The sequence below is a fragment of the Sander lucioperca genome, chromosome 6 (genome assembly GCF_008315115.2).
Source record: "Sander lucioperca isolate FBNREF2018 chromosome 6, SLUC_FBN_1.2, whole genome shotgun sequence".
Taxonomy (NCBI): Eukaryota; Metazoa; Chordata; class Actinopteri; order Perciformes; family Percidae; genus Sander; species Sander lucioperca.
In genome coordinates this window covers 32,122,964-32,149,871 of record NC_050178.1, presented here as the reverse complement: position 1 = coordinate 32,149,871, position 26,908 = coordinate 32,122,964, and the positions used below count along the sequence as shown (strand labels likewise).

General features: G+C 38.9%; 1 protein-coding gene across 8 annotated transcripts; it reads right to left on the bottom strand.

Annotated features, from left to right (window-relative positions):
• Positions 1–973: 973 nt before the first annotated feature.
• Positions 974–25,226, bottom strand: elmo2 (engulfment and cell motility 2). 8 transcript variants are annotated; one of them, XR_004109055.2, is made up of 24 exons: positions 24,955–25,225; positions 19,356–19,425; positions 18,951–19,048; positions 18,652–18,692; positions 17,941–18,013; positions 17,797–17,847; positions 15,763–15,932; positions 15,554–15,653; positions 14,817–14,968; positions 13,830–13,908; positions 11,766–11,801; positions 11,343–11,393; positions 9,768–9,890; positions 8,590–8,709; positions 8,352–8,456; positions 8,156–8,264; positions 7,842–7,978; positions 6,998–7,161; positions 6,798–6,910; positions 6,588–6,695; positions 6,338–6,420; positions 6,146–6,223; positions 3,486–5,423; positions 974–3,451 (listed from the first exon to the last, which is right to left on the bottom strand). XR_004109055.2 is itself a non-coding variant. In XM_036002644.1 (23 exons), exons 3-23 carry the CDS (start codon positions 19,026–19,028, stop codon positions 5,223–5,225), a joined length of 2,172 nt encoding a protein of 723 aa, XP_035858537.1. In that variant the 5' UTR covers positions 19,029–19,048; positions 19,356–19,425; positions 24,974–25,226; the 3' UTR covers positions 974–5,222. The 8 variants fall into 8 exon arrangements, 6 of the variants coding, with proteins under 6 accessions (XP_035858537.1, XP_031178833.1, XP_035858539.1 ...); XR_004897752.1 differs by having other exon boundaries at positions 974–3,828; positions 3,975–5,423; XM_036002644.1 differs by having other exon boundaries at positions 974–5,423; positions 24,974–25,226.
• Between the last annotated feature and the right edge of the window lie 1,682 nt (positions 25,227–26,908).

The following is a 26,908-nucleotide window of genomic DNA, read 5'->3' as shown; positions in this document are numbered from 1 at the left end:
GTGTGATAATAGCTCAGGACATCTGACACCTACTCAGTAAACACAAGACACAGTGTGTCCCCTGCTGGATAAGACCTGGAACTGAGCGGAGGCTTTAGCCAGGTGAGGATAGAGTCACATTTTTACATGCCCATTTGTACAATGAGTTACTAGTTACTGTAATCATTCCTGTTCTCCATAATAAAAGTGAAGAAATCCCTTCACAGAGTGACATGTAAGGGATGGGGGACTATATCTGCAGTCATAGTTTTGTGTATAAATGACCTCCAGAGATCAGCAACAGATAATATGATGTTTCATCAAGTGGTTATCTTTCAAAGGTACAGTCATTTCCTTGCTGAGCTGTAGCACAGAGAATAACCTAAAAAAACACTGTCTAACACAGACAGCCTCATAACTTCAGCTGAACTCTTAGATTGTATAAAGGCTGAACTGAAGAATTGATTTTTACACAGGAAAAAGAGCAACGTCAAAAGATTTTGTCTCCCATCTCTTTAATTGGAGCCCCCCTAGCAATATCTTCAATATCTCAACCAATCACTTTTTCAATGTACATACAGTAGCTATGGCATGCAGGTATTGTGTTAAGAAACACATAAAGATTGTGAATATATCCTTTAATGCAGTGGTTCCCAACCTGGGGTACGGTAAAGCTCGCACTCATTAGAAAACAACTCCATATAAATAAAACATCTGAATAATTCTTACACCAGTTTTTTTAGAAACAAAAATATTTTTTTGTAATAAGCGCTGCAGTTCTCCATATTTTCATTCTTTGACAAACACAAATCCTAATTCCTAAAACTCACACTTTTCAATTATATATATATATATATATATATATATATATATATATATATATATATATATATATATATATATATCTTAATTTATGTGGTTGAATAAATCCAGGCTGGATCTTTAATCAAAAAAAGTAGCTAAGGAAAAGCCTTGGTCAGTAAAAACACATTTCAACAGTAGTTAGACTCTGTATTTATTCACACAAAACATAATACATTTTCTTCAATAAGGCAACACAATACTGTATATACATACAATGATCTATATGTATACCATATTTAGATTTGTTATTTCTTATCTAACAACATGTCATTCTTTACTAGCACTAGCAAGTGTAAATAAATAGTTTAGCAAGTCATGTAAAAGAGTACCAGATAAACCTCAAGTCATAGTATTAGTACATCCAACGCAACAATCCTTAACACACTCTGGTATTTTGTGGTTATTGATATATTTTAGCTGCAGTTTGATGACTTGCTGGAATATAAAATAATGTTTTTAAAGCAGTTGAAGGTGCCCTGTGGAATTTTCTTGTAAACAAAGGTTATGTTTACATTCAGTATTACTGATGTCTATATCTTTAAGTTGTAACAAACGTGTCTTCAACATTTGCAAAGTCGATTTTATAAGTATTTTAAATCCAGTATTGTTTACATCCATGTTTTATAGCTTGCAGTCTTCTTCTATCCTGTCTTTACTGGCGCATTGGCGCATGTATTAGTGAATTACCACCACCTGTTGATCAGTGGAGTATTGGACCATTGGCAGTAATGTGTAGCCTACTGCATGTGTGTTCTCGTTTGCGTGTACGAGACAAACAAAACAGGCACCCACTCATAGAAAAACAGCTCCACAGCACTACTAGAGGTCTAAACCTCCACAGAGAACCGTTACATCCTCCAACATCAGTTAAAAATCAAACAGCAAAAACATGATTTGAAAAAACAACAACTAACTTCAAATATAATTCTTTCCACAAACAGCATCAACAGTAATTTAAATTTTTTCCCATTAGCATTATAAGACACATTAACACTGACATCATTAGGTGCTGGAGTGGGTGTCATTGCTAATGAAAATGAGGTGTTGGTGTATGAAATACGTGGTTGTGACTTTAAAAAATGTGAAGACCAAAAATCGAGTTTTCAGTGAGAAATGTCCATCCACATGAGTGTGTTGAATGTACTGTACAGAGTGACACAAAGTGAAAATGCTGTTAGCTTGACACCATTCTCTTCACAGCTGATAAGATTGTACAATCATTTACAAAAATATAATTCTATTCTGCATTAACAAGTGACAGTGATTAGTACTGGTTTAGAAGTTGACAGGACATTAAGTGACATGTATAAAATACACAAACCAATGACACTATGGAAACAAGAAAACATCAAGCAATCATAGTATAATTTATAACACTGTATACAAAGCACAAAATACTGTCTGCTCTTATGATAAATGAGCAGTATGTTCCCAAGGCCCATGTCACTCAGCCATTTTTGACCTGCTTCCATACATTTGAGGGTCGTGCTTCTCAAAACAGGCCAACAGAGCTGCTCTTTTATCCTGTTTGCCTGTGCAGTGTGACAAAAAGTCTGAAACCAAGCCTCAAAACTGCTTAATTCCATTACAACGGGCATCAAAAACTCTTGGAATGTCAGGTAAGTTTGTTTTACTGAAAAGAAACACCACTGTAACTTGTCACTATAATCTTTCCAAATATGGTAACACTTTATTTCAACCCAAATCTAATTTAGTATTTATAAGCAGAATAAAAACAATTAAAAATGGTTTATAGGATACTATTATGTAGTTGTAGCACATATGATGTTTGATGAGCCAAAGACAAATTTCCAATGCGGATGGAAAATAACGGTATATATTTTTTCTATTTTACGAGGACATTTTTAAGTGTTTATTATTGTCTGTTAAAAACTGTTACCCCTCCTATGAGGCATTCATAACTGGTGGGTTAACATTTAATCAGTGTTTGATAACACAATATAACATAGTTGTAATCATAATTATATTTTCAGTACTTTTAAATACATCTATACATAGTTTCAATCATGTAATCATCATGTAAACAGTTAAAGGATTTATAACACTGTAAAATTGTTATACTATAAGCCGCTGGTTCTCAAACTGTGGTACAAGTACCACTGGGGTACGCGAGTTCCCTCTAGTGGTACGTAGATGAAATCTCTGATATATATATATTTTTTTTATTGAAATTAATTAATTTAAAAACATAATACCAAGAAATACTACAAATAAGTGTTTGTTTAAGTATAATATTTTGTTTCGATATCAGCTTGCTATATAGTTATGTTCATGAACAGAGCGCGCATACATCCATAATTAGTTACGAGCTGTGATGGTAAGATAGTAAGTGGTAAGACAGTGAGGTAAAATGTATGGTTTAAAAACACTGCATTGTGGCTCCAAACTTTAACTATGAGGAAGAGAAGTGTGGATGAGGAGAAAATGTGGACGACCATAAGTGCTAGTCGCTTCTTAAGCAGAGGCGGAGAAGTCTCCACAGACCCTGCTAGCAGCTAATGATGCTAAACAGTATGTAGATATGACCCGAGTTACCTCAAATTTGGCTTCAGTTGGAACAGGATGGAGGAAGTACATTGGGCTGTGGCTGTCGACAATAAATATTGTTTTTAGGAATAAACCTGCCTCCTGCGTGAACTGTCCTAACGTTGGCCGTAATGGTGGTACTTAGAGAGCCTAATATTTTCTGAAGTGGTAAGTGGTGTAAAAAGTTTGAGAAACACTGATGTAAGCCAATATACAGTATGACTATTTGTTAACTATTGAAGATATATGATTATATATTATTTAAACTATATACTGTTATCAAACGTTGATTAACTGTTTATACACCAGTACATCAGTTATGAATGCTTCACAGGAGAAGTCATAGTAAGAAAAACATTAACACACATTATAGTATAATGTGTTGGAACTCATTTATGTAAATGCTCATGTTACCCAAAATATATAGTGAGTATATGACTGATAAGGCAATGCAGTGACTATGATTTAAAAAAAGAGCTATTCATGTTTTTTAATGTGTTGGATGTCGGAGCTTTGGCCCTGACTTACATGAGCAACACGCTCATGGAATATTGACACACACACACACACACACACACACACACACACACACACACACACAAACAGTTTAAATTCAATGGGATATAGCTTTTCACACTGTTTAACAAGCTATGAAAAGGTGTTTTAGTCTGAGAAAAAAGTGAGTCGAATGATCTAAAGCAGCATGAATGTTGAGTAAACAGAAGCCGTAAAACCATATTAGCTGACAGCACCATTTTGGTGCAGCTGAAACGATTACAGTAATAATTAATTAGTTGATGGACAGGCAATTAATCTGAATGTTGACAAACACTTAAAGAGTAACTTTAACCTGGAGCCTATTATCCTATGTGTTTGTGTCTAACTGACTGATGGGAACAACAATCTTTGAAATTGGTCCAGTATTAAGCAAGGCCGCTGCAGTCGGCATCGGCGAAACAAGCTACAATGTAAGTTATTGGGCAATTGCTCACCTTGAATTTACGTCCACAAAAAGTGTTTATTTTACTCCTTCCATGCTTATATTATTGTTCTAAGTGTCTGACAACATTGTGGAAAGGATCCCTACAAAGGTCAATCTTTTTTGTTTAACACGAAACATCCCCAAACTCACTATCGCTAAACCCAGCAGACTCCATTCAAATAAACGCCCTTTCACCAGAAACGTTGTGTTCGATCCCCTGTGTGTGTATCCCTCCTCCTGGCCTTGAGCAAGACACTGGCTGAATCTCATTTCAGGAGTGTGTGAATGTGTCAACTCTCGGCCCATGCACTCTATCCTGTGTGACGTTTGACTGTTTGTCAGTCATGTAGAGGGACAGACTGAACAAAGTGAACACACTGTTAAAACTGGAATAGTAGCCACTTCATCTTCTGTTGCCATGCACCACACTCATGGTTTGATTGACCAGTTAAGCCACAATTTGGCTAAAATATATTCGTTCATCCATATTCCCCATTAGGCACAGTATTCCTTCACTTTACAGGCGTTTATACCTTTAAATAGCAAATAATTGGGAGGCGTTGCCTGGAGACTGCACTGATAAATGAGATTATACCAGCTCCGGTACTGCTCTGTAGTGGACCCTGACCTCTGAACTCACATATGACTGCTATTTGACTAACCATACAGCATCACAAACACGGATGGAGAGAAGTCTCAAGGGTTTTAAAATATTTAAAAAAAAAGTATTCAAAGTAACCTTATCTGGTGTACGTCTGCAGCTAAATTCATCAAAAGATCGAGTATACTCATCCTTGACAAACACACACACACACACACACACACACACACACACACACACACACACACCTCAGCTGTAGTTGTAGGTAAAGTTATATGAGCTAGGCTCCTTCGGCACGGGGGGCGGGGCTTCTGGGATGGTGATATTCTCAAGGTCGAGGAGGCGGAGCTTCATCTCCATGCTGATGAGAGTATCTAGGTCGCTGCGCGTCAGGTCACTGCCCATCTCTCTGCCCAGCAGCGCACACATCCCATCAGTCCAGATGCAGTACTGCTCCAAAAACATCACACACACACACACACACACACACACACAATAGTGTGTCAGTCACAGTAGCTAGTTAGGTGATTTGAACGCCTTTCATGCAAATGTCATACACATTTGAAATTAAATTTGCATGGTTCTGACTGAGCAGATTTTTTTCGGTGGTTACACAAATGATACCAGGTCTAAGCTAATTAGTTAAAGCAGTATTAATGACTTCTTTGGCCACACTGACATATTATCTCCTTATAAAGTGGTTATAGTAAACATGTTAGCAGTTGCCTGTTACATTACAACATTAGCATTTATTTGGAGTCGTGTCTCTGACCACCTGAGGAATAATAATAAATGTATTTTACTCCAATATATATTTTACTTTTAGCTTTGTTTTGGTCTCCTCCAACTCCTGAGGGAAATATCTGTCTCTTTAACTGCTAAATGCTCCAAGTTAGTTAGTTGCTAACTGTGTTTGTCTGCTGTTTTGTATTGGGCAGGTGGCATACTGTGGGTTTTTTTGGAGCTGAAAATAGCTGCCTGCTCTGCTGGAAGCATAGTTGAAGAAAGATGGTGCGAGTAAACCAAAACAGTAAGCTGAAAGATGCTAAAATGGTACTTAGAGCAAGGGGAACTGCCGAGTCATCACAAAAAGTGACATCACACATATTTGACCCATTGTCCAAGTTAATATTGAAAAGTGCAGCTTTAAGCCTCACTGTTGCTGAGCTTACCTCATACTTGTTGGGTGCAACAAAATTGAGTGTCTCATCGGGATCATAGAGCACAGAGAAGGCTAACTCCAGCACCTCCTGAGAGAAGCAACAAGGTACAAACAACAAACTCAGTGACAGCAGAAGAATGAATGAAAGAACAGCCATGTGACTAGAATGACAATAAAAAACAATAACCTCAAATAATATTACCTTGTTTTGTTTCAGAGCACTCTTTTCTTTCATATGAGGGCAGTCCTTCCCGGTCACCACAGACTTGATGTCAGACACGGGGACTGGGAGGAATTTAAAAGAAACAAACTTAATAATTAGAGAAGTTTATTAAGGTCAGTCTACTGACAGATACATTGTGGTCTGCTAGTGAATGTGTCATCATGTGTGTAATAAAATGTTTATTAGCTGGGAGATGGAGCCACTTGAACGAAGAATAAAGGTATCTTACTCTTGTCACTAAGTAGCTCAAAAGGCACTTCACCCTGAGGTGACTCATCGAGGTCTCCATAGTGCAGCACTTTGTGATTCAGTGAGAGTCTGCAGAACCAAAACTTCTCTACAAAAGAGGCAGGGAACACAATGCATAGCTGATCATCAACAGCAGTGGTACTCCTTCAGTAGAAAAAAGGCAAAGTGATTGTAATGATACTGTATGTACCTTGCCTTCGGCGGTTCCCCAGCTTGCGGAAACAGCTCCCCTCACAAAGCCGGTTGAGTCGCTGTTGCTTGATGAGCTCCAAGATCTCGGGCTGAATTCTCTCCCGCAGCTCACTGGAGGACAAACATAGCATGAGCCACAGGGACAAACACACGTGCACACAAATGTGTACAATACTATACTATTTACTACAGACTGACATGATGGGAGGAGACTGGAAGTCGTCTTGGCTCATTCTCTCTGACTGCCGCAGACGCAGAATCTCTGAATAGTTGAGGCCTCGCAGTTTATTCTTCAGCTGGTCTAAAGATGACGGCTTCATCGCCAGAGCCCTGGTGATCTGCTCACGGACCACCTGCATCACCTGCTCAGGGTTTAAGCACACACACATGCACGGAATGAGTTGGGAAAGGTGGAATAAAAACATATTTCTGTGATGGGCATATTAGGAAAACTCATAAGTTGGCAGATCTAACGTTTTCAGATCTACCTGAATTGGTTTTTAGTGAACTGTGAACATTGTTCAAGTTGTAATTTATAGAAACATTATTTTCCCATTCAGAAACTCATTCTGCTGACCGACATCTTTTACCCATCGAAAGGCATGACTATTTCAAATTCTATGTCCTAGATGGTTCCAGGTCTTTTTAACAATAGATTCCTTGTCCTTTTAAATAAATGTCTAGACTAAGTACTTTGAATCCAAATAGACAGAATTAAGAATATAATTGTCAGGTATTATTTAAACCAAAAACCTTTCAGCTGTCTGCTTCAGTGGGCTGAATACAGCAGCCACCGTAGTTTTGCATCTGTATTTACAAGTAGAGAGGATTTTATTCTATGAAAATTTCAGTTCTACAAAGTATAAATAACATATTTATTTATATATATATATATATATATATATATATATATATATATATATATATATATATGCGGTATGGGGAAGGAGGCAAGGACACAAAAAAGTTGGGTATATACTGTAGTTATATATGTATAAATATGAATGTGTTAAAAAATTGTGAGAGCGCTTTAATCTATGACCTTATTGAAGTCCTCAGCTGTGGCCCTCATCTCCTTCCAGGTTTTATTAAGTAGCTGGATGCAGACACAGAAGAACTCCTCCCATGCCCGGTCATGAGTGAAGAACATAGGATGGTAGTCGTTGCAGCCCTCATTAGCTACACAAAAGAAAATATATTAGAAAGAAGAAATAGTAAATTAGTAGGAGAGGCATTTTCCTCTCTCATTTACACTATCCTGGGCTGAAGTAATTAGGCATTTTAAGATTGTGGATTAACAAAAGTATAACAGCTTCGCCTTGTGTCATATACTAATAAAAAATATGATCTACTTACGCAATTCTCCAACCTGGAGGATCTCACACAACATTCGAGTGAGTTCGATGGCACAGCGGCCAAAGGGACATTCGTGCTTGTCCTCGCGGCTGCTGTTCTCCAGGACAATCTGTCACAAGTGAGAAGACATGTTAGGTGTGGCTGACTTTTCAACCTCTGTAAGATGAGCAAAGTCATGTTTGAGGCCAAAACTAACCCTGATGTATGTGTCCTGGTGAACCTTGGCGAGGTACAGCATGTTGTCCAAAGCCAGCATTCCTGGAGGAGTCTGGGTGAAGTCCATGGCCGGATTCACATGGTTCTGCATTTGAAACAGAAATACCGTGAGCAAGGACACAATAAAGCAGTTTAATAAACTGTTTTTTATTCAAATCTATTCATACAGCTTGTTTTACAAATAGTATAGAGGAAACAGATCTGTAGTGAAGACTCACAGTGAACCCCAGCATTTTATAGTCCTTGGAATACATGGCCTTTCTCTTTTCTGTACCGGTGGGGTCATTTTCTCCATCAAAAGCAATCCTTCGCAGCTCAAAAATGATGTCTCTCTGAGCCTGAACCACATCAAGACAACATGATATTAGCATAGCAGCTAGTCTGGCTATCACCAGACCAAGCTCAATCTTTTAAGATTGAACATTAGTCTGGGGAGTCTGCTCTGTATTTTCTACTGCACAAGAGGCGTGATCAACGGGCATAGTTCAAAAGACTCTGAAAGCAATTGGATAGTCCTTCAACCAATCAGACCAACGATCTGGGTGACGTAGCAGCGACAGCGGCATCAACGGGTTGCTGCGCTTCGGTGGCCGGCTTGTTGAATGTAAACAAGAAGCCGCTTGGTCGCTTTTCTATCGTCATTGTGTTAAACCCGCCAATAGTGCGCCAAGTGGATAAGTCAGTTTGTGATTGGTCCCCCGCAAAATTGTAACAGAAGCAGGATAGATAAACGTACAGGTTTCCAGCCTGAGCTGCAGGGCGAAATCAAATCGCCGGCAGATCGGGCTGGGTTTACCCAGTCTACATATCAGCATAAAAAGTGACACTTTTAACATTATAGCAGCAAAATAATGACTTATTACTTATTTTTTGGAATAAAAATTTGGAGGAAAAATAGATCAGAAATTGTGTTCCCGTCCGTGGAACTTTTACACAGTGCACTTTGTGCTTCTACACTGTAAACAAGCACTGATGAATACAAGCAGGAAAATGTTAATTATTTTGGCTTTTATTCCCTTTATTGATAGGACCAATTAAGTCAGGAAATTGGGAGAGAGGATGACACGCACCAAAGGGCCGTAAGTCGCAACCAAACCCGCGGCCGCTGCGGCAAGGACTGAGCCTCTCAGCCAGGTGAGCTAACAAGGCGCCGCCCGAAAATGTAAATTTTGTATTCCTTTTTTATTCCCTCGTTACTCTTAAAGCAGATCTAAAGGACGCAGATCACCGTTCAATTATTAATTAATTTTGTTCATTTTAGATGATTTCTGAAATTCGTTTACATCTCAAAGGCCTTTTTTTTTATTTCACTTATCATGTGGGATAATGTTTTAACACATGGAAATGCATGATCCAATGACCGGCCGAACAGAAAATTCATTATCTCATTATTTACCTGGTCGTTGGGATCCATTTTGGTCATCATTCGTTCTTCCAAAAGGTTGAAGGTCAACACCTGCAGCACGTACAGCTGATGTGCCATTTCTGCTTTGATTGGTCGATTTCCTCTGATAACATGCTGGAAAAGAAGAGCACTAAGTTAACAGCAAAGCCTCTACATCGGCAATTTGTGCATAGACACACAGTCACATCAAGTCACACAGCACAAAACAAATCTAATACATTGTTCTCCTCCACTAATAGGGAAACTAAAGGTTGTCTGTAACGTTCGGAAAATAACCTTAAGACTCAAGACAGAACGCTGATAATGCTAATCATCTTTATGGACTGATTACGCTCCGTGCATAATGCATTATGACAAAGAAAATGATGTGGTATCATGAAGCACACTGAGAGTCCAAGAGGTCTCATTAACAGTGCACAGATTGGCAGGTTTTGGGTCCATCAGAGCACAAAATGCTGGAGCTGCTTCAGGATGGTTCCAGGGAGAAGGAGTGCAGCGTCTTCCACATTGACATTTGCAGCCAGTTCAGTCACTCACTTCCACAAGAGTCTGTGCCAAAAGGAATCATTTTGAGAGCAGATTTTCTTCCACTTCAGAGACTTGCCATATCACATTTGTTGGTACTGTGCCACAGCTCTCCAAGTGAGTGAAATCTTTACCTTTTCTGAACTGGTGTTCCCTGGGAGGAAACTTCCAGCCCCCCAACGACCACCAAACCCCAGCATAGAATAGTCTCAAAGAAGGCTGAATAGATTTTGTATATGTATTTTAGTATATAGGCCCTATTTTAAGGATCTAAGCGCACAGCGTGAAGCGCCTGGCGCAGGTGCGTTTAGGGCGTGTACGAATCCACTTTTGCTACCAATCAGTGTCATCTCCCATTCCCTTTAAAAGCCAGGCGCGTGTGTACCTTGGCGCATTGCTATTATGATGGTGGATTTGCTAAGCAGGAAGGAGAGATTTTCAGGAGAAGAAACTGATCTGCTCGTGCGTGAAGTGAAAACGCGCGAGCAGATCATATCATAATACTATTTCACATTGTAATTCTTTTATATTTTATCTTTTGCATGTTTGTGTGCTGCTGCATCCCTGTGTGTGTAACAAGTGTAGTGTGCGCGTGCTGTTCACGAGCCTAGGCGCATTTTACTAATGCGCCTAGGCATTAGGCATAATCACATTCTGCTGCCTCAACATAGCAATACGTCAAGAATGCACCTGAACACACCTCCCTGTAAGACCAGCACGCCCATGGGTGCACAGATGGGCGCATGTGCATTTGCTATTTAAACGACGCGGGTGCTGGATAGGAAATAAACAACTGCGTCGGTCTTAAACTCGCAAAGACCCTTGTGTCGGGCTTTGCGCTGCGTCCAGAAAGTTTCCGATGTTTTAATAGCAACTAGTTTCAAACACAATCTCTGAGAACTGCTCAAATCCTACGTTCACACATAGATATTTTGCAGCCGTCTGAAAGCTAAATAGCCAGTGAAGCAGAGCGTGAACTCTGATATGCAGCTGTAATAGCCAGAAATACCTTCAGACTTTCATTTCAGACTTAATACTCACGTTGAGGATGATGGAACGCAGGTGTTTCTGAGCCAAAGTGCTTGCCATTTCCTGAGGGCAAAGAGATACATTATTCCAAACCACAGGGCAGATGAGGGAAGATGCTTTAATATACAGCAAAGTAGTGCCCAGCAGTTACTTTACTCAAATCTACCTACATTACATGGGAATTTTACTACTGAAATGCAGCAACAATCTGAAGCTACATTTCCATCACTGGTTTGAACCATTTGCCCTTCACGTTCTGTATAACATGACATCTTCAATCTGTCAACACAGTCTGTCTGCTGCTGCAGCAAGCTATGGTTCTATCTTAATTTGCATGGTTTATGCAGTGGCTTTCCATGACACAGAAAGAGATAGGAAGAAGAAAGACAGGCGTGGAGAGGACAAAATGAGATGCTGTGGAATGTGTCTACTCACAGTAAGGTGCTGCTCCAGCGGGTTAGTATACTCCTCCTACAGGTTGAAGGGAGGGAGGAGGGACGTGGGTGTAACAGTGATGGGAACAAAGAGCGCCCACACATGGACAATGAGATACAGGGATACATCGCAGACACAGCATGCAAGAAATAATAACGTAAACAATATGTCAAATAAGAACGTCAAGTAGTCACAACATAACTGTTTTAAAAAAAAAAAAATTCACATGGCCGACATGCAGTATCACGCCCACGCATTTATGGGTTTATGCAACTGGTTGTGAAAGGTTCTCACAAATGTAAGAGCTGTAAAATTAGCTGTAAACGGTGATCTTTAAACCATTTATGCATGAAAATCACTGTGGTGTCCTGGTAGCTACCTTAGCGGAGATATTTATCATGTAACCTAACTCCATTCTGATGTTCTTAAATGTATTAATGTTAGTAATCAGTTCAACAGTGCCAGCCACATACAGTGTATGTACTGTATGACCCTCTGCTGTATTTATCTCAAAAGAACTGACTCAGTTCACCCTCCAGTGGTCAACAACAGCAGCTGGAGATAAATGCATGTTCAAGGACAACTGTCCAGGCATAGGCATTTGGCCCTCATTCAACTCACAATAAAAATAAGGCAAATGATTACCAAAAACATTCGGACTAATTATCAAAATAAGGAAACTCCAACATGAGCAGCATGAAATCTGATATTCAAAAGGCAAAGACAGATTAGAGAGATCTTGCCAAGAAAAAAAAGATGTCTGCCGTAAGTTTTTGTTTATTTTGCAAAACAAAACAATGAAAATAAATCTGTTGAGTTAGTTGTAAAGGTATGCTATTTAAATTATACTGCATGGCACTTATCAGACTGCTACAAGCTACAATGTGTTTGTGTTTTACTTGCTTTATTTAAATGAGATTGTATTGCGCTGTAGGATGTAATTAGAAAGTTTCTACCGTTTCATTTTTATTCTCTGTATTTTCCTCCAATTTTATTCCTGAGATATTATTTTTTCGGTTTAGTATAGAACTGCTTTTTAAAAAGAACAAGGCTTAAAAGCGTTTACATAAGTAACACATACAAATCAAATATCAACATGGAGAACTGTAATTATAAACGACACAGGGTCGACAAGTGACAATGTATGAAACAGGATGAAACACTGCAGTATGCTAGCGCACTATGTGAGCTGGGACAGAAGTTATCACCGCAGGGTGAGCGGAGCACAGACAAATGAGACATTATGACAGTGATGAGCGACATACTGGACAGACATCCAAAGAAGCACTCGCTCCTTTAGTCTTTGTACTTTGGTACAAAGTATCTTTGGTTGCGCTACAAAGATATTTCAGAATTAGAACACATCGGTTTGGGATGTTGTATATTTGGATGTTATATGAATAATTTTTCATGCCACATTTGTTAAAGTCTTGCCCACGCTGCTAATGCCAGGTTACATCTCATCATCATCTCAGTGGATTTTTCACACTCTACTCTCCATCATAAGCACATCGTCAACTGTGTACCACTGGCTGGCAAAGAGTCCAATCCTTGAGTTTAATAGAAATAAGTGATTTTCGCTAAATTTAGCAAACAAATCAATCCTTAATTACTGAATTCTGCTCGGATCCTATCCAAGCTCTTTGTCTATTTGGCACAAACTGTCTTCTTTCAGCTGATCTACCTCGCTGAGCTATTCTGAAATAACTGCAGCATAACAAATGTGCAAACTTCAAAGGAAAGCGAGTACTATTTTGAGTGAGTGTGTTGACTGTCAGACAGAATCATGACAGCTGGCAGATAGACGTCTAACTAATGAGATTAGTTTGAGTAACCGACTGCTGCAAACATTAGCAGCCAGGGTGGGGCAATACCTGCAGCTCTCTAACTCCAAAAACATGTCACTATTTTGAATAAATGTCAGTCTATTATGTATGGGTGGCTTTTTTTAGAGCGTAACATGAGGCTGGAACATGGTTAGTATTCTAGCTATGTCTATCTATTATGCGTATTCAGTCCTTTTCTCTAAGAAAGCACATTGTGCTTTGAGTTCTGGGCACTGACCTGCCGTCTGTCCTCTGGTGCCTTCAGGAAAAGAGCGTTGATGAGAGCGATGGCGTAGGTTTGGATCTCCTGGTTTGACCTGAAGGAATATCAAGCACGTAACAACCAGTTAGAAGCATCGTGCTCCACAAATGTCCATACAGAGTTTAAACTACAGGCTAACAACTATGCAACGTAACAATTCATCTTACTTTTATCGCTATCGGTACTAATACTTGGGATAGGTGCAGGATTTTTAGAAGCCCCTCTTTCACACAAACAGCTTTGAATAATGGTATGTTATTCTTCATTTTGTTAAACGAACAGTAAAACAGTATCTTGGAAATTTTAAACGTCTTTGGCAATATCTTTATTACCATAAAAAGACCAAAACCAACAATAAATGGATCCTACTAACAAGTATCGCCTAATAAAGCTTTTTCCTTTTAGCCATAGAGCTCCTCTGCTGTCCACAAACTATTACAAAACACATCTAAGAGTCACAGTGTTGCAGTGTGACACAGTTAACATGGGTATGTTATTTTTAGCAATCCCACATACACCATCCTGCTGCTGTAAATATACCAAATGTGTATTAATCTGCTGCTGAAAGTAGTCCCTAACATGTGCTGTATTTGCTTTTGATTGAGTCACGTTTGCTTAAAACTTACAGTGCCCAGCTGTTTTAGGAAATGATCTGTTTACATCTTCAATAAGAACCAATGGACTTGGGGCTGGGAGCCACAAACAGGACAGACAAGTATCTAACGCATTGTTGGGTTTTGTTTTTTTCATGTACAATAAGAAAAATATAGAATAACACCAGCCGTGGTGTTTGATTGAGGTCATCTAAGCATCCTGAACTCACCCTTTAAATAGTGCCACGAGCTAAATATCGTGGCAAATTTTTTATATTTCATTTCCTAAGTTACCCCACACTGCTACATTCACTCATCTGCCCCTCAATATCAGAGTGCGTGACGCCCCTGTGCATGTGTGTGTGCTCACACTTGCAGGTGCCCGATGAGCTGTCCCACGGTGATCTCCTGTGCCACTCGATGGTAGAGGCTGTGGCTGTTAAGGACCATACTCTCGAGGATGGCTAAAGAACGCTGCAGGATGGACACGTCCACCATCGGCTGGTTCACATAGCCTGCAATCTGAGTGAGAACAGAGGAGAAGACCAAGCAACATGAAGATGACTCTGAATCGTTAACTGCATCAACTGTGTGTGTTTCTGAGTCAATTCAAGAGCTTGTAATCCGTAAAAGATTAAAATCACCACAAGTAGAGTTCCCTCTCCTTATGAAAACGTAAATCTATCTGTAAAAGAAAACTAAATTAAGTAAATTCTCGTAGTATTTCCTTTTGAAAACTTTGTAAAGTGTCTTTGAGTGTTAAAAAAGCGCTAAATAAATCAAATGCATTATTAATCTTATTATTATTATTATTATTATTATTAAGAGTTTAAGTTTTCCCCGAGTGACTGTCAAGGCCACAAAGTTTTCAGAAGAAAACTAGTCACATACTGTAAGGAGCTCGAAATAATGTGAGGAGTTGCTAGGCAACGGCACCCACTCATTTCATGCATGTAGGAAGAAAGGTTGCTGAAGTCATTAAATAAAAGCATATGCATAAAAAGGAATAAAAAAGACCAACCATGACATTTTAAATAGTGTAGATTTGTCCAGTGGGCTCTGTGAAACTAATGTCGGATGAATTGCTCATTTGCTGGAGGAAAGTACCTGTTTGATGAAGGAGAGGGAGATAAGGTCCCAGGAAACAATGCCATGATCCATTAGCTCCAGGAAAGCAGTGAGAGTGAAGGCCAGCATTTCACCAAAGCTGAAGGAAGCAAAGAACAGTTAGTCATATCATCTGACCAGGTCTGACTACCAAGAATTAAAAAAACGTGTATATATAAAGAAGTAAAAATATGACAATTTGTGCTCACTGGGTGCCACTCTCAACAAGACGTGCCAGCGTCCCAATGCCCTCCATATTGATGAACTCCGCGGCAAAGGTTGGGTCTGCGGACAGCTTGGCGAGCTCTTTCAGCGCCTCCAGGCGAGCGTCGATACCGTGGGACTGGATCCTTTCCAAAAGTTGACGAGCAGCACGAGCCTGTCAGACACACGAAAGAACATCACTTTTATGATAAGTTTACTTCATCCACCTATACAGACCTACGTAGTACTTGTTGTTGTATTTGTACTTTCTGTTGGTTTCACGTATTTGAACACTGATGCATTGTCTCCATATACTTTTAGTGCTAAATAACTATAATGTCTAGCTGTTTAAATATTATAGACTGTTTTATATGTTGCCAATCAACATGGGGTGCCGAAGTAAACTTGTTTTCAGTATTTTTGCATTTCAAGGAAACTTTTACCTGTGTTGAATTCATTTGATGAGACTACACTCTATGAAAAGCAGTATGTAATGACAGGTGTGTCTGAAGTGTCACTACAGCTTCAGCTCAACATAGTTAACAAAGCCTGTATGATATAAATTGTACCTGCCTTTGTCTGAAATATTATTTTGTGTTTAGATGACTACAAAGGCTAGAAAGCAAATAAAACATTATTAAGGGCTCTACTGATGGGAATTTAGGCACAGAGCATGAAGAAATGCACTACTATTATAACAGGGTTTCTGCAGATTTCACAAAGTCAAATTTAAGACTTTTTAAGACCGTTCTAAATGTAATTTTAAGACATATATCACAACATCCCAAAAAAAAAAAATCATCAGATGTCAGAATCCAATAACATAGTCTTCCCAGATTTCCTCATTCGCATTATAGGACTGGTGTCTAGTCACCGTGTGGAGGACCCAGAGCACCTTCCCATCTTAGTGTTAGCCCTGATCCAAAAGCGACATGGAGGTCGCGTACGGGAGTTGCGGAGCTGCTGTGTGGGTCTCGTCTAGGCAGTGTGGAGGTAGTGCTGGTGCCGTTGCTGGAGCAGCCAGATACTTGGCAGAACTGGCTGATGGCTATCATTTGTTGGAGCCAAGTAGCGCTAAACTTTCACTTCCCTGTAGCTAAAGAATGCAATCCGTTTTATGTCTGGGTACAATGCGAAAAGAGACTCGCGCCAATAACACAAAAGATGATTGGCTGCAATATAAGTGGCATATTGGTCTTATTTGTAGTCGTAATACAGCGAATTATATTTGGACAAGCAAAAAAAAAAGGAAAAACATTCTAAAGGGCTGTGGAAGCATTTCAATGAGCATTAGAGGTAGTGTTACATGGATGTAGGAAAACTAAGACCTGTTTAAAATGATTTAAGACCTAGAACACAAAGCTTTAGCAAATATAAGACTTTTTAAGGTCTTAAAGTTTGATTTTGAAATTTTAGACTTATTTTTCAAGACCCTGCAGAAACCCTGTATAAACAAACTACTTTGAACATGATAGGTCAAAGTTAGCCAGGAGGTCGGCCATGAAAAAGACCCAAGTTGTAATTAATCTGAATGATTCCTTAAAGAACAGCCTAGTGCACAGTGCATTGGGTGGCACTTTGTTTTGTGTGTTGTGGTGGTGGAGGCGTGAGGTGCACCCACAGTGCATTTGGGAGAAAGGGTGGGATTAGGAAGAATATATTATCATACATTATGTGTAGATAAAGGGTGTTGGAGGCTGGCATCCACCATGGCAAATCACATCAACCCCTTTCATTATTTTCAAAACAGTGCTCTCCGACCATCATGTACTAACAGGTCAGGTTATCGAGTACAGACAAGCGTGTCTTAAGAGGAAACTTGCAAGACACAAAAAGTTTGCCTGCACAGAGGTAGAGTGTGGTGATGTTCATGTTTTAAGACCTTTTCAAGTCACTACACAATAAGAATTCAAAAATTGAGCGAGGAGCCAAAATACACACCATTTACTAGCTAACTGTATCTCATTTTAAGGAAAATTACAATTTCAAAATGTCCTAATGAAGACACAACTGAACAGAAATGAACAAAAGTGACTCACAGGGGAAATGGCTAATCGAAGGATGGTCCCGTTCTTGATTTCACCACGGCTCTATAAGATAATAAAGGAAGAATTTTCCTACACGTTCAACACCAATTTACAATGCCATCAACACAAGCTTAGAAAGAAAACAGTGAAGCTCACCTGCTCAGTAATATAAAGCTGAGGGCCATCAGCATAACGCAGAGCAAACTGCTCGGATCCTGATAAAGACCAGCTGATGAGGACAGAGAGAAGAGGACTGTTAAGAAGTCAATTTCATTAGTAAAGTGTTAGATACCAACTAAAGAAGCAGTGGGACATAAAGTAAACTTGTTTTAGTGCAGTATACTTTTGTATGCATGAACAAAATATAGTTGAAAGTTGACATTTCTCCCTCCAGCAGATGTATTAACACGGGTGTCAAAACAGAGAGTGGAGGAGAATTATTCAGTGGGTGTTAACAGTTAAGTGCAAAGAATCCTAAGTTTAAAATGTAAAAGGGAAAAGGGAGGCAGTGGGTAGATACAGCCAAAAGGTGGATGGGTGAGATAAAATATGCAATATTCATCGCTAAAGTTCACGACAAAGCACAAAGACAACAATGAAGCACAAGCAGACGTGAGATAAAAGAAAGAAATAATGGGTAAGAATGGTTATGTAAGGTTTCAACGGTCAGATCATATCTCGGTGTGCAAACTACTGGAACGCTGTGATACAACTGGTGTCTACACAACTGCAACTGCATTTGTTTTAGTCTCACATCATAGACGTTATCAAATTTTGCTACTATTCAATCAATTGGTAATTAAACAGAAAATCAGGGGCAATAAAATTCATCAGGAAACTATTCAAATGTGCGGGAGTAACGCTTACCCATCACATACTTCCCGTATAATTGAAGACAAAGGTCTTTTCTGCAAACAGAAAAAAAACCATTGCAAACATACAAAAAGACAGCTATTACAACAATGTCAGCTTATGTTAAGAGCACTCACTAAAAGAGATCTTAGCATTACTCATGCCTTTCACATTCAGAACAAATTAAAGCACGATTTCCCCCTTCAATAATGATATTACTTTCTAAAGGTTAAGAAACTAACAGCTAACAGAAGTTGAGTTATTACAGGCAAACCGGAGATGTGTTTAATGTCACATTTTACGCGAATACAGACCTGGTCCATCTCTATAAGCTGAGCATTAGCACCAGGCCATTCAATAGCAACCTTCACGATGTCGGCTGGGGGCGGCATGGCTGTCTTATTGCAGCACCCTACAGAAGAAGAAAGAAATTAGTTTTCTCTCAATACAACTTGACCTGTTGGAAAGTATTTGACACCAGTTGTTAAAACACATTTTATATCACTTGAACACTGAATTAAAATGATAAATAATTAATCATGTTTGACAACTCACCTATTCAGAATGTAAGACTAATTTCATTGTTGTAACTCAGTGCTTTTCTTATTCTGCACTCCTACAGAATGTCAAAATGTTTGGACTCTGGCCGAGTAAAACAAACTTTAGTTTTCAGTCTAATGATAACCTTCAGAATAATATGAACTAAAGGTATACATCACCTAATGGAGAAGTGTTGAGGGGGTCAATCCCTGTCACAGTTCTGCTGTATAAACCACTGAGTCAGCTCCCCTGGGAACACAAACCCACACAGCCGTGGTGTCAGTGCAAAACCTTGTTTTCCTTAAAGCCCAAAAGCTCAGTTTGCTGCATTTTCTCTCATCTGAGTCTGTCAGTGAACGGATCAATAAGCATGACTGTTTTACAAGACCACCCACACACACTAGGCTTTGGGTTTCCTTCCTTTTGGGCTTCGTTGCCCTTGACATGTTATTATTATTTACACCCTATTTGTGTTAAACCTTTCTTTACCAACTTTTGTTTGACATTTTCTCTCAAGTGTCCAACCAAATTGGTTTTGTTCCAATCATTGTGGCATCATGCACAGCTTTGAAGAAGCCAAACTGGGTTTCTGTTGTGGAGAAATAAAAAAAAAAGACACAACATAACATGCAACATAACTATTTCATGATGGGACCTATCGTGTCTGACCTCTATATTATCGCCCAATTTCAGCTTATCACAGATTTGTTGGCCGACAAGTAAAGAAATTGCAGAACTGAAAGCTAGATAGATATGTTTGAGGTAATTTGGAAATATCTTGCTCACAGTTCTTTAACAGTCCAATTTAAGGTATTATGCTGTATCAGCTGAGATATTGTAATAGTGTACATTGATATAGCTATAAACCTCAAAATCCCATCCCATTTTGCATTTGAGCAATGAATACATTAATTCAAAATCACATTATATGTACAGCATGCCCCAAAAGCTGTGCAGAGATAACTACAACTTAGAACAAAATGGAATATAACTGTCAGGCTATCTGCTCTCAAATTACATTTAAATGCTAACTCTCATGTGGATAACATATGTATACTAATTCAATTTTTACAACTTTTGAATGCACATCATTGCAAAAGCACACTATTATAAACCCAGAAACATGTCCTGCTTATTATATTAGCTACATTACCTCACCTTTAGCACTTGATTTTACTGGTGCACTGACACTTATTAAACGTGTTTCATTATTTGCTCTAAAATACAAGAGGAAGACGAACACAGTAGCGACCAGTCTTTGGCAACTGAAAGAGATCTCTTTCCTTTTGGGAGCATGAAAAACTGTCATACAGACTCTGCTGGTGATTGAAAGTCAGTGGTAAAGATGAAAAGAGACACTGCTGTTCCCAATTGGCAGTGGTGGCCTAGAGGTTAAAGAAGCGAGCTTGTTACCGGGAGGTTCAATCCCCAGACCAACAGGATAAAATCTGGGTGGGGAAAGTGAAAGAGCAGCGCTTGTCCCTCCCTCGTTACCACCAATGAGGTGCCCTTGAGCAAGGCCCTTAACCACAACGGCTCCAGTGGAGCTGCTCTGCAAATGAGAATTTGTTCCAGCTTACCTGGATAAATAAAGGTTTAAAAAAAAAAAAGAAAGAAAAAGAAAATATGGCTCTTTGGATTCAGGGTGCTTTCAGGATACAAAACACATTGTACGACCTACAGCTGCTCAATTAAAAAAGAAATCGTAATCACCAAACTGCTACGGCTATAATAAACTGAACCAACCTGAATCAACCACCGGCTTCCCAAGAGGTTTACCAGTATTACAGTACATCTCTAGCACTGCAGCACAGTCTTTCTGAGTTTGTCTGAGTCTATAAATAATATGTTAACCGTTCAATGTTCACAGTTTATGACAACAATAGCTCTGACGGATGACAATGTCGTCCTTTGAGCATTCATAAAATAAAGAATAATTTGTTCTAACATTTTGAGATAACAGACTCAGTTGTCAGTGCATTATTGCACTGCGGCTGCTGGCTCATGATGAAGACATCTTAAAGTTGGAATACAAATTTAAGATGTAGCACACCTGAGTCCTTTCATCTCAATCACTTTGGACAACAGGATCATCGCATTGCATTTTCCACATAATTTGTCACAAATTAGAGAGACTAACAGATTGAGATAAGGTGATGTATACTGTATGTGATTAACATGAACAACAAACTAAGTTGGATTCTGCAAATGATACAGAGTGAAGACTGCCAATTAAATTCAGATTCCAACCAGCCATCTGATGGAGAGGCTGCACCGCCTCCACATCTCCAAGCAGACTGCCCATCACATCACATAGCCTAACGCGTAATCTCTCAGCCTTTCTGTAAAAGTTTGTTCTTGTACTAAAAAACATGGAGAGAATGTTTTCCAAAAGTTCTGGTGCTAATCTACATTTTTCAGCACTGACATTTGGCTAAAGACTTGCAAAATGTTAAGCAGTGCTATAGCTATGTTATCTATGCAGCATAGTTATTTTCCTGTGTGTCCAAATCATTGTGCAGCATGTAGGACTATAAATGTTTATGAACAATAACAATCATATTCTTTTATTTTATGTGAATAATGATAAATAATTGTTTGTCTAAAACACTAAAAAAAGTGATTAAACATTTGAATCATCTATTAATAATTCGTCAAATAATTGACAATGCAGGTGAAAATGACAGTTCAGGTTTAACTTCTGAACATTATCATGCAGTCAAATGTAATGAACAACAAGCAGATAAGTAGCCTAATTTTTTATTTTCATATCACGTTACTAATAACATGAACGGTGGCTCCGATAGGGTTGGGTCATATGAAAAAAATCATCAAAACGATATGAAAATGTCTATTATATATATTTTTCTATATCGTTTCTATGGCAATGTCGAAAAACCAGTGGCCGAATAGCGTTCAGGCAATATTTACGTAATTTGGACTACGCTTTACGTTATCTTTGCACTGTATGTTCCTTTTGCACTAAAGTTCTTAACAAAATGAGGAAAAATACTCTTATAGTCTTATATACTTTTCATTTGTCAGGTATTTAATTTACACAGGAGTATACAAAAGTAGGCTTTAATATTTGGTTATTTCATAAAGACAATTTATTTGTTAAATTCACCAAAACCTGCTATATCATGATATGTATCGTTATCGAGATATGGAATGACCTATATTGGGATAGAAAATTTTGGCCACATTGCCCAGCCCTAGCTCTGATACATAATAATATAAGGTACGTTGTTCCAATTAATACGTCATCTATTTACATACAGATTGGCCTTTTACTGAAAGCTGTAGTCCCAACAAGACCCTCTGATTTAGTTGTATACATATCAGATCACTGTCTACCAAAGATACTGATAAATAATTTGATTCTTCAGCATAGTCTGGAGAAATCTCCCCACCTGACTTCCCTCATGCCCATGTTGCTCAGGCTAGTCAACAAGGCGAGGCTCAATCTATTAGGCTTTTTTTTTTTTTTTACCTTTTTAACCTCCAAATTTGATATAAAATGGAACTTATTTGAGGTTCTTGAATGAAAACAGTCTCCATCAACTATGAATTCTTTTATGAAACAGACTCAGAGAATATATATTTTGGACCTTGTTACTCATTCTGATGAGATTTGAATTATTGCTGATTCCAATATTCACCTGAAGTGTTGATCCTCTATGATGTAAAGCCTTTCTGGCATTTCTTGAAACTTTTGGTGTCACTCAGTTTGTAGACGAATCCACTCGCTGCAGTAACACCCTTGACTTGATTCTATCACACAGTATAGAAGTTTCTGCTTCGATTGTCTCTCCTGTCACAATCACTTTCTTATCAAATTTGAGGCGACACTAGCCTGTCCTTGTAATGTTGGTGCTGATGTACTTACCGCTCGCGACATTGGTCAGTCAACTTCAACTGTACTTAAGCAGACATGTAGGAGATTGGAATGCAAATGGCGTAAATCATACGGTTAGTTTTCTATCTCTTATGGCACGATGGTGTATTAAATGATAGGTATGCTAAAGCAGCCTATTTCTCTTGCTTAATCAATAACAATGACCATAATCCTTGATTTGTTTTTGACACTGTAGCCAAAGTTATCCAAAAAACAGCCGTCTGTTGCTCACCCTTGACGGCTCATGATTTTTCTTTTTTATTTCTTCAGACAAATAAATGAAATTAAATACAAACTCAGTTTCCTCATCCCCAGTTACTTCTGCAGAATATGCAGTGCAATAATCATATGTTCAATCCCAGATACTTTCTGTTCTTACAAACTTTGAGACTATCTTGGCCATTTTGGGACCACTCTCTCTCTCTCTCTCCTGGCTGTCGGTGCCCCATTCCTGATGTTTTGGATCTGGATCTTTGTCCTCCAATAGATTCAGCTTCCCCTCTTGTCTCTCTCTCCGTTGTGTGCATGTTGTACTTGTCTCTTTCTTCTTATGTGTGAATGGTGTGCTTGAGCTTTGCCTCTTTTGTGTTTGTGTAGTCTGTCCACTTTCGGTTGTGTGGTTCACCACAACCAATCAGGATCTAAAGACAGAGGTTGTCATATCCTGTACAGATTCTAAAGCCCCTTTAGGGAAATAGTGATATTGGGCTAGCAGCTATATAAATAATAAAGTGAGCAAGCATGCAAAGAGCCCTTGAACATTTATTCTTATCAATTATACCTATGCTTTTCCTGCTAGGACTTTTTTGGTTGGTCAGCGAAGGACAGAACAGAAATGCATGCCGATGGCAAAGTAAAGTGTATGTATTGTCATTGTACAACACAGGGTTGCAAAACGAAATGAAGTGTAGTCCTTTTATGCTACACAAGAAAAACAAAAACAGTTGTGCATTCCTGTAGTGATGGGAACTGCTTACTATCCTTAATAACGTTACTGATGTTTCCTTTACTGGTTGCGTTATATGACTGTGTACCGGGCTGCACTAGGCCTACTGACTGGGAGGTTTTAACAGAGACCACTTAGCAACACATTTCGCTGCACGCGCTGCAGTGGTAGCATAGCAACAACAGCGAAGGATCTCATGCCTGAAAAGAAATCCCACCCTGTGGTCTGAGCTTCGACCCAAAATACTTTTCTTCTTCTTTCTGTCCCCCAACAGCTACTTTTCACTACGACCCGGATGTTTCTGACGCCATTTTACTATTCTTATAATGTGGTTAGGGGCTTCTGTCTAAGCTGCTTCAAATAAAAGATAACGTAGCCTGTGAAGCGCCTAACTTTTATGATAGCTAGTTAACGTTAGCTCGTTGATCATGCGTAGTGGCGCCTCCTCTGGTCAAGCAATGCCTATTAGGAGATGACTGCTCCGTTAGTGAAGAAAAAACAGCTTCTACAATTTTCCTTTATCCCCATTCTCATAAAAAGATAATTAAATTAAGGCAAATGTGACTGCTACAGTCTTTTGGCATTAAAACGCGATAACAGTCACCCGCTTGCATGTTAAGAGATGGACCGTTTGCTGGCATCATCTGTTAGCTATCGTCTCACAGACGTTTGAAGTCTGTTATTGCCGTCAATACACGCTTCTTGTATCATAAACTTATACAAAAGGTGTCAGGCCTAACTAATAGGTGATCGATCAGGCTGAGCTGAAGCTACGGTAACCACAGGGAGCTCACACACTGATGCAGCAACGGCTGCGATTTGCCACCTTGTGATATTTAGCGAAATCAATCACAAGTTCGGTTTATTCAGCAGCGGTAACGTTACCACCTCTCGCTATTCTCTGTGTGAAAGTAACAGTTAACAGCAAACTCACTCGCTATTACAGTCAGTACCAGGGTTATTCCTCAAAAAGCGGCCAGTGTTATTCAGTCATGCAGCCAGTCTCTGCCTGCTCCTCCATTGCAGTCATGATGGAGCCTGTCTCCGGGCGGTTGTTCAGATGATGGTCCTGATGCTTTCTGGCTCTACTTTGAAACTGCTGTATGATTTTACTGAAGCCTTCTTCGCTGCTAATGTCTATGCTCAGTGTTACTCACCCATTGATGATGCTCTCAATAAATCTCTCTCTCACACTCTCTCGCCAGTGAAATACTTTTGGAAAGGAGATACAATTCCACGCCTTGTAGGCGGGACACAATGTAAATGTCACTGTCTGCTAATGAGGCAGGCTCTTCCATCTAATTTCATGGACACTCAAACTGTTTCTGTATGTAACGTTAGGCCTATTTGACTTAGTAAGTCTCGAGATGAGACATCCTACCATATAAATAAAATGGATCCTACACAGGATGTCGGTATCCATGTATATATATATATATATATATATATATATATATATATATATATACACAATTTTTTTTCTAATTAAATTTTTCTTTTCTTCCAAGCCCAAACCAGGAAAACTTTAAGCTGAGAATATCATTAAATAAGATGAGGTCCATATGTTTTTCAGATCTTTGCATGCTTCATTTTGCTCAATATTTCATTCTATAAATGCAAACATTTGAGTTATGAAAAAGGATTTCACAGATGCAGGTTACGAACAAAAACAGTCACAAACTACACATCCATAAATACTGTAGGGTGCACTTCCCATCTTATCGGTTTGTTGTGGCCGATACCAGCAGTAGCTATCGATCAATACCATTACTTTTTTTTTTAAACTGTGAAAGGAAAATAATGGCATTCTTTTTAACTTCAATCTAATTTTTAGAATGACTATTTTTTTCCCCCACCGTCACTACAATTTTGTAGCAATCACAAAGGCCATAGTTTTAGTTTTCATCAAATATGTATCTTTATCTCTCTTAAAGTTCTATCAGGAAGCAATGCAATTCATATACATTAAGGTAAAAAAACATTGTATGGTTGGAGAGCCCCCACATTAAACATGACACATATTGTAGCATCGTGCACCCACTTGCTTAAGGTTCTTTGTTGAATGATACATGATTCGAGTAGGACATGTTGACATGATTATATTTGCAGTGTTTATTCCCAGGCAGAGAAGAACTGCAATTATCAGTTGATACGTCCTTATCGGAAAAATATCAACAATTTTCTCATTTATTGGAGAAGGAAATATTGACCACGAACATATGGCGCATCTCTAAATATTTCTTAAGAAGCTTATGTAAAGAAATTACCACTTGCCACACTAGCCCATCATTTAACAACTTATCTCTTTAACCCCTTTCCCTTACATATTTATAATGCTGAAGACATTAACCAATACAACAATGCTGTGTATCAAATTTCTCTCCCGAATAGGATCAACAAAGGACTCTAAATTCCACACCATACAGGCAGCAAATGGCATTCACAGCACAATACATTTTTATTAAAACACAGAAACCATGTGTACAAGGAAAATATCCAAAGCCTCAACCAAGTAGGTAACACTGGCTCACCTCATGGGATGACTGCTGGTGAAACTTGAAGGGGGCAAGCAGACAACTGCACTTAAATTCACTGAGGAAACGACTTTTGAAACAGCTGAATGTATTTAGCTCCACGTTACATCTCATGCATAACATCAAAAATAGTATTTCTGACACAACAGTTTCATCAACAAACACAGACATACCCAATCTCAAATTTTCGACAGGCAGAGACACTGAGCCAAACTGCTGCTCTGGAAAGGGAACGTTTGGAATTACATTGGGTTTATAAAAAAGCATCACCTTATATCAAGACCTAATGGATGCATTTAAGTCAATTACACATTCTGCAGCTTATCCGTGAATCAATTGTACCAGTATAACCCA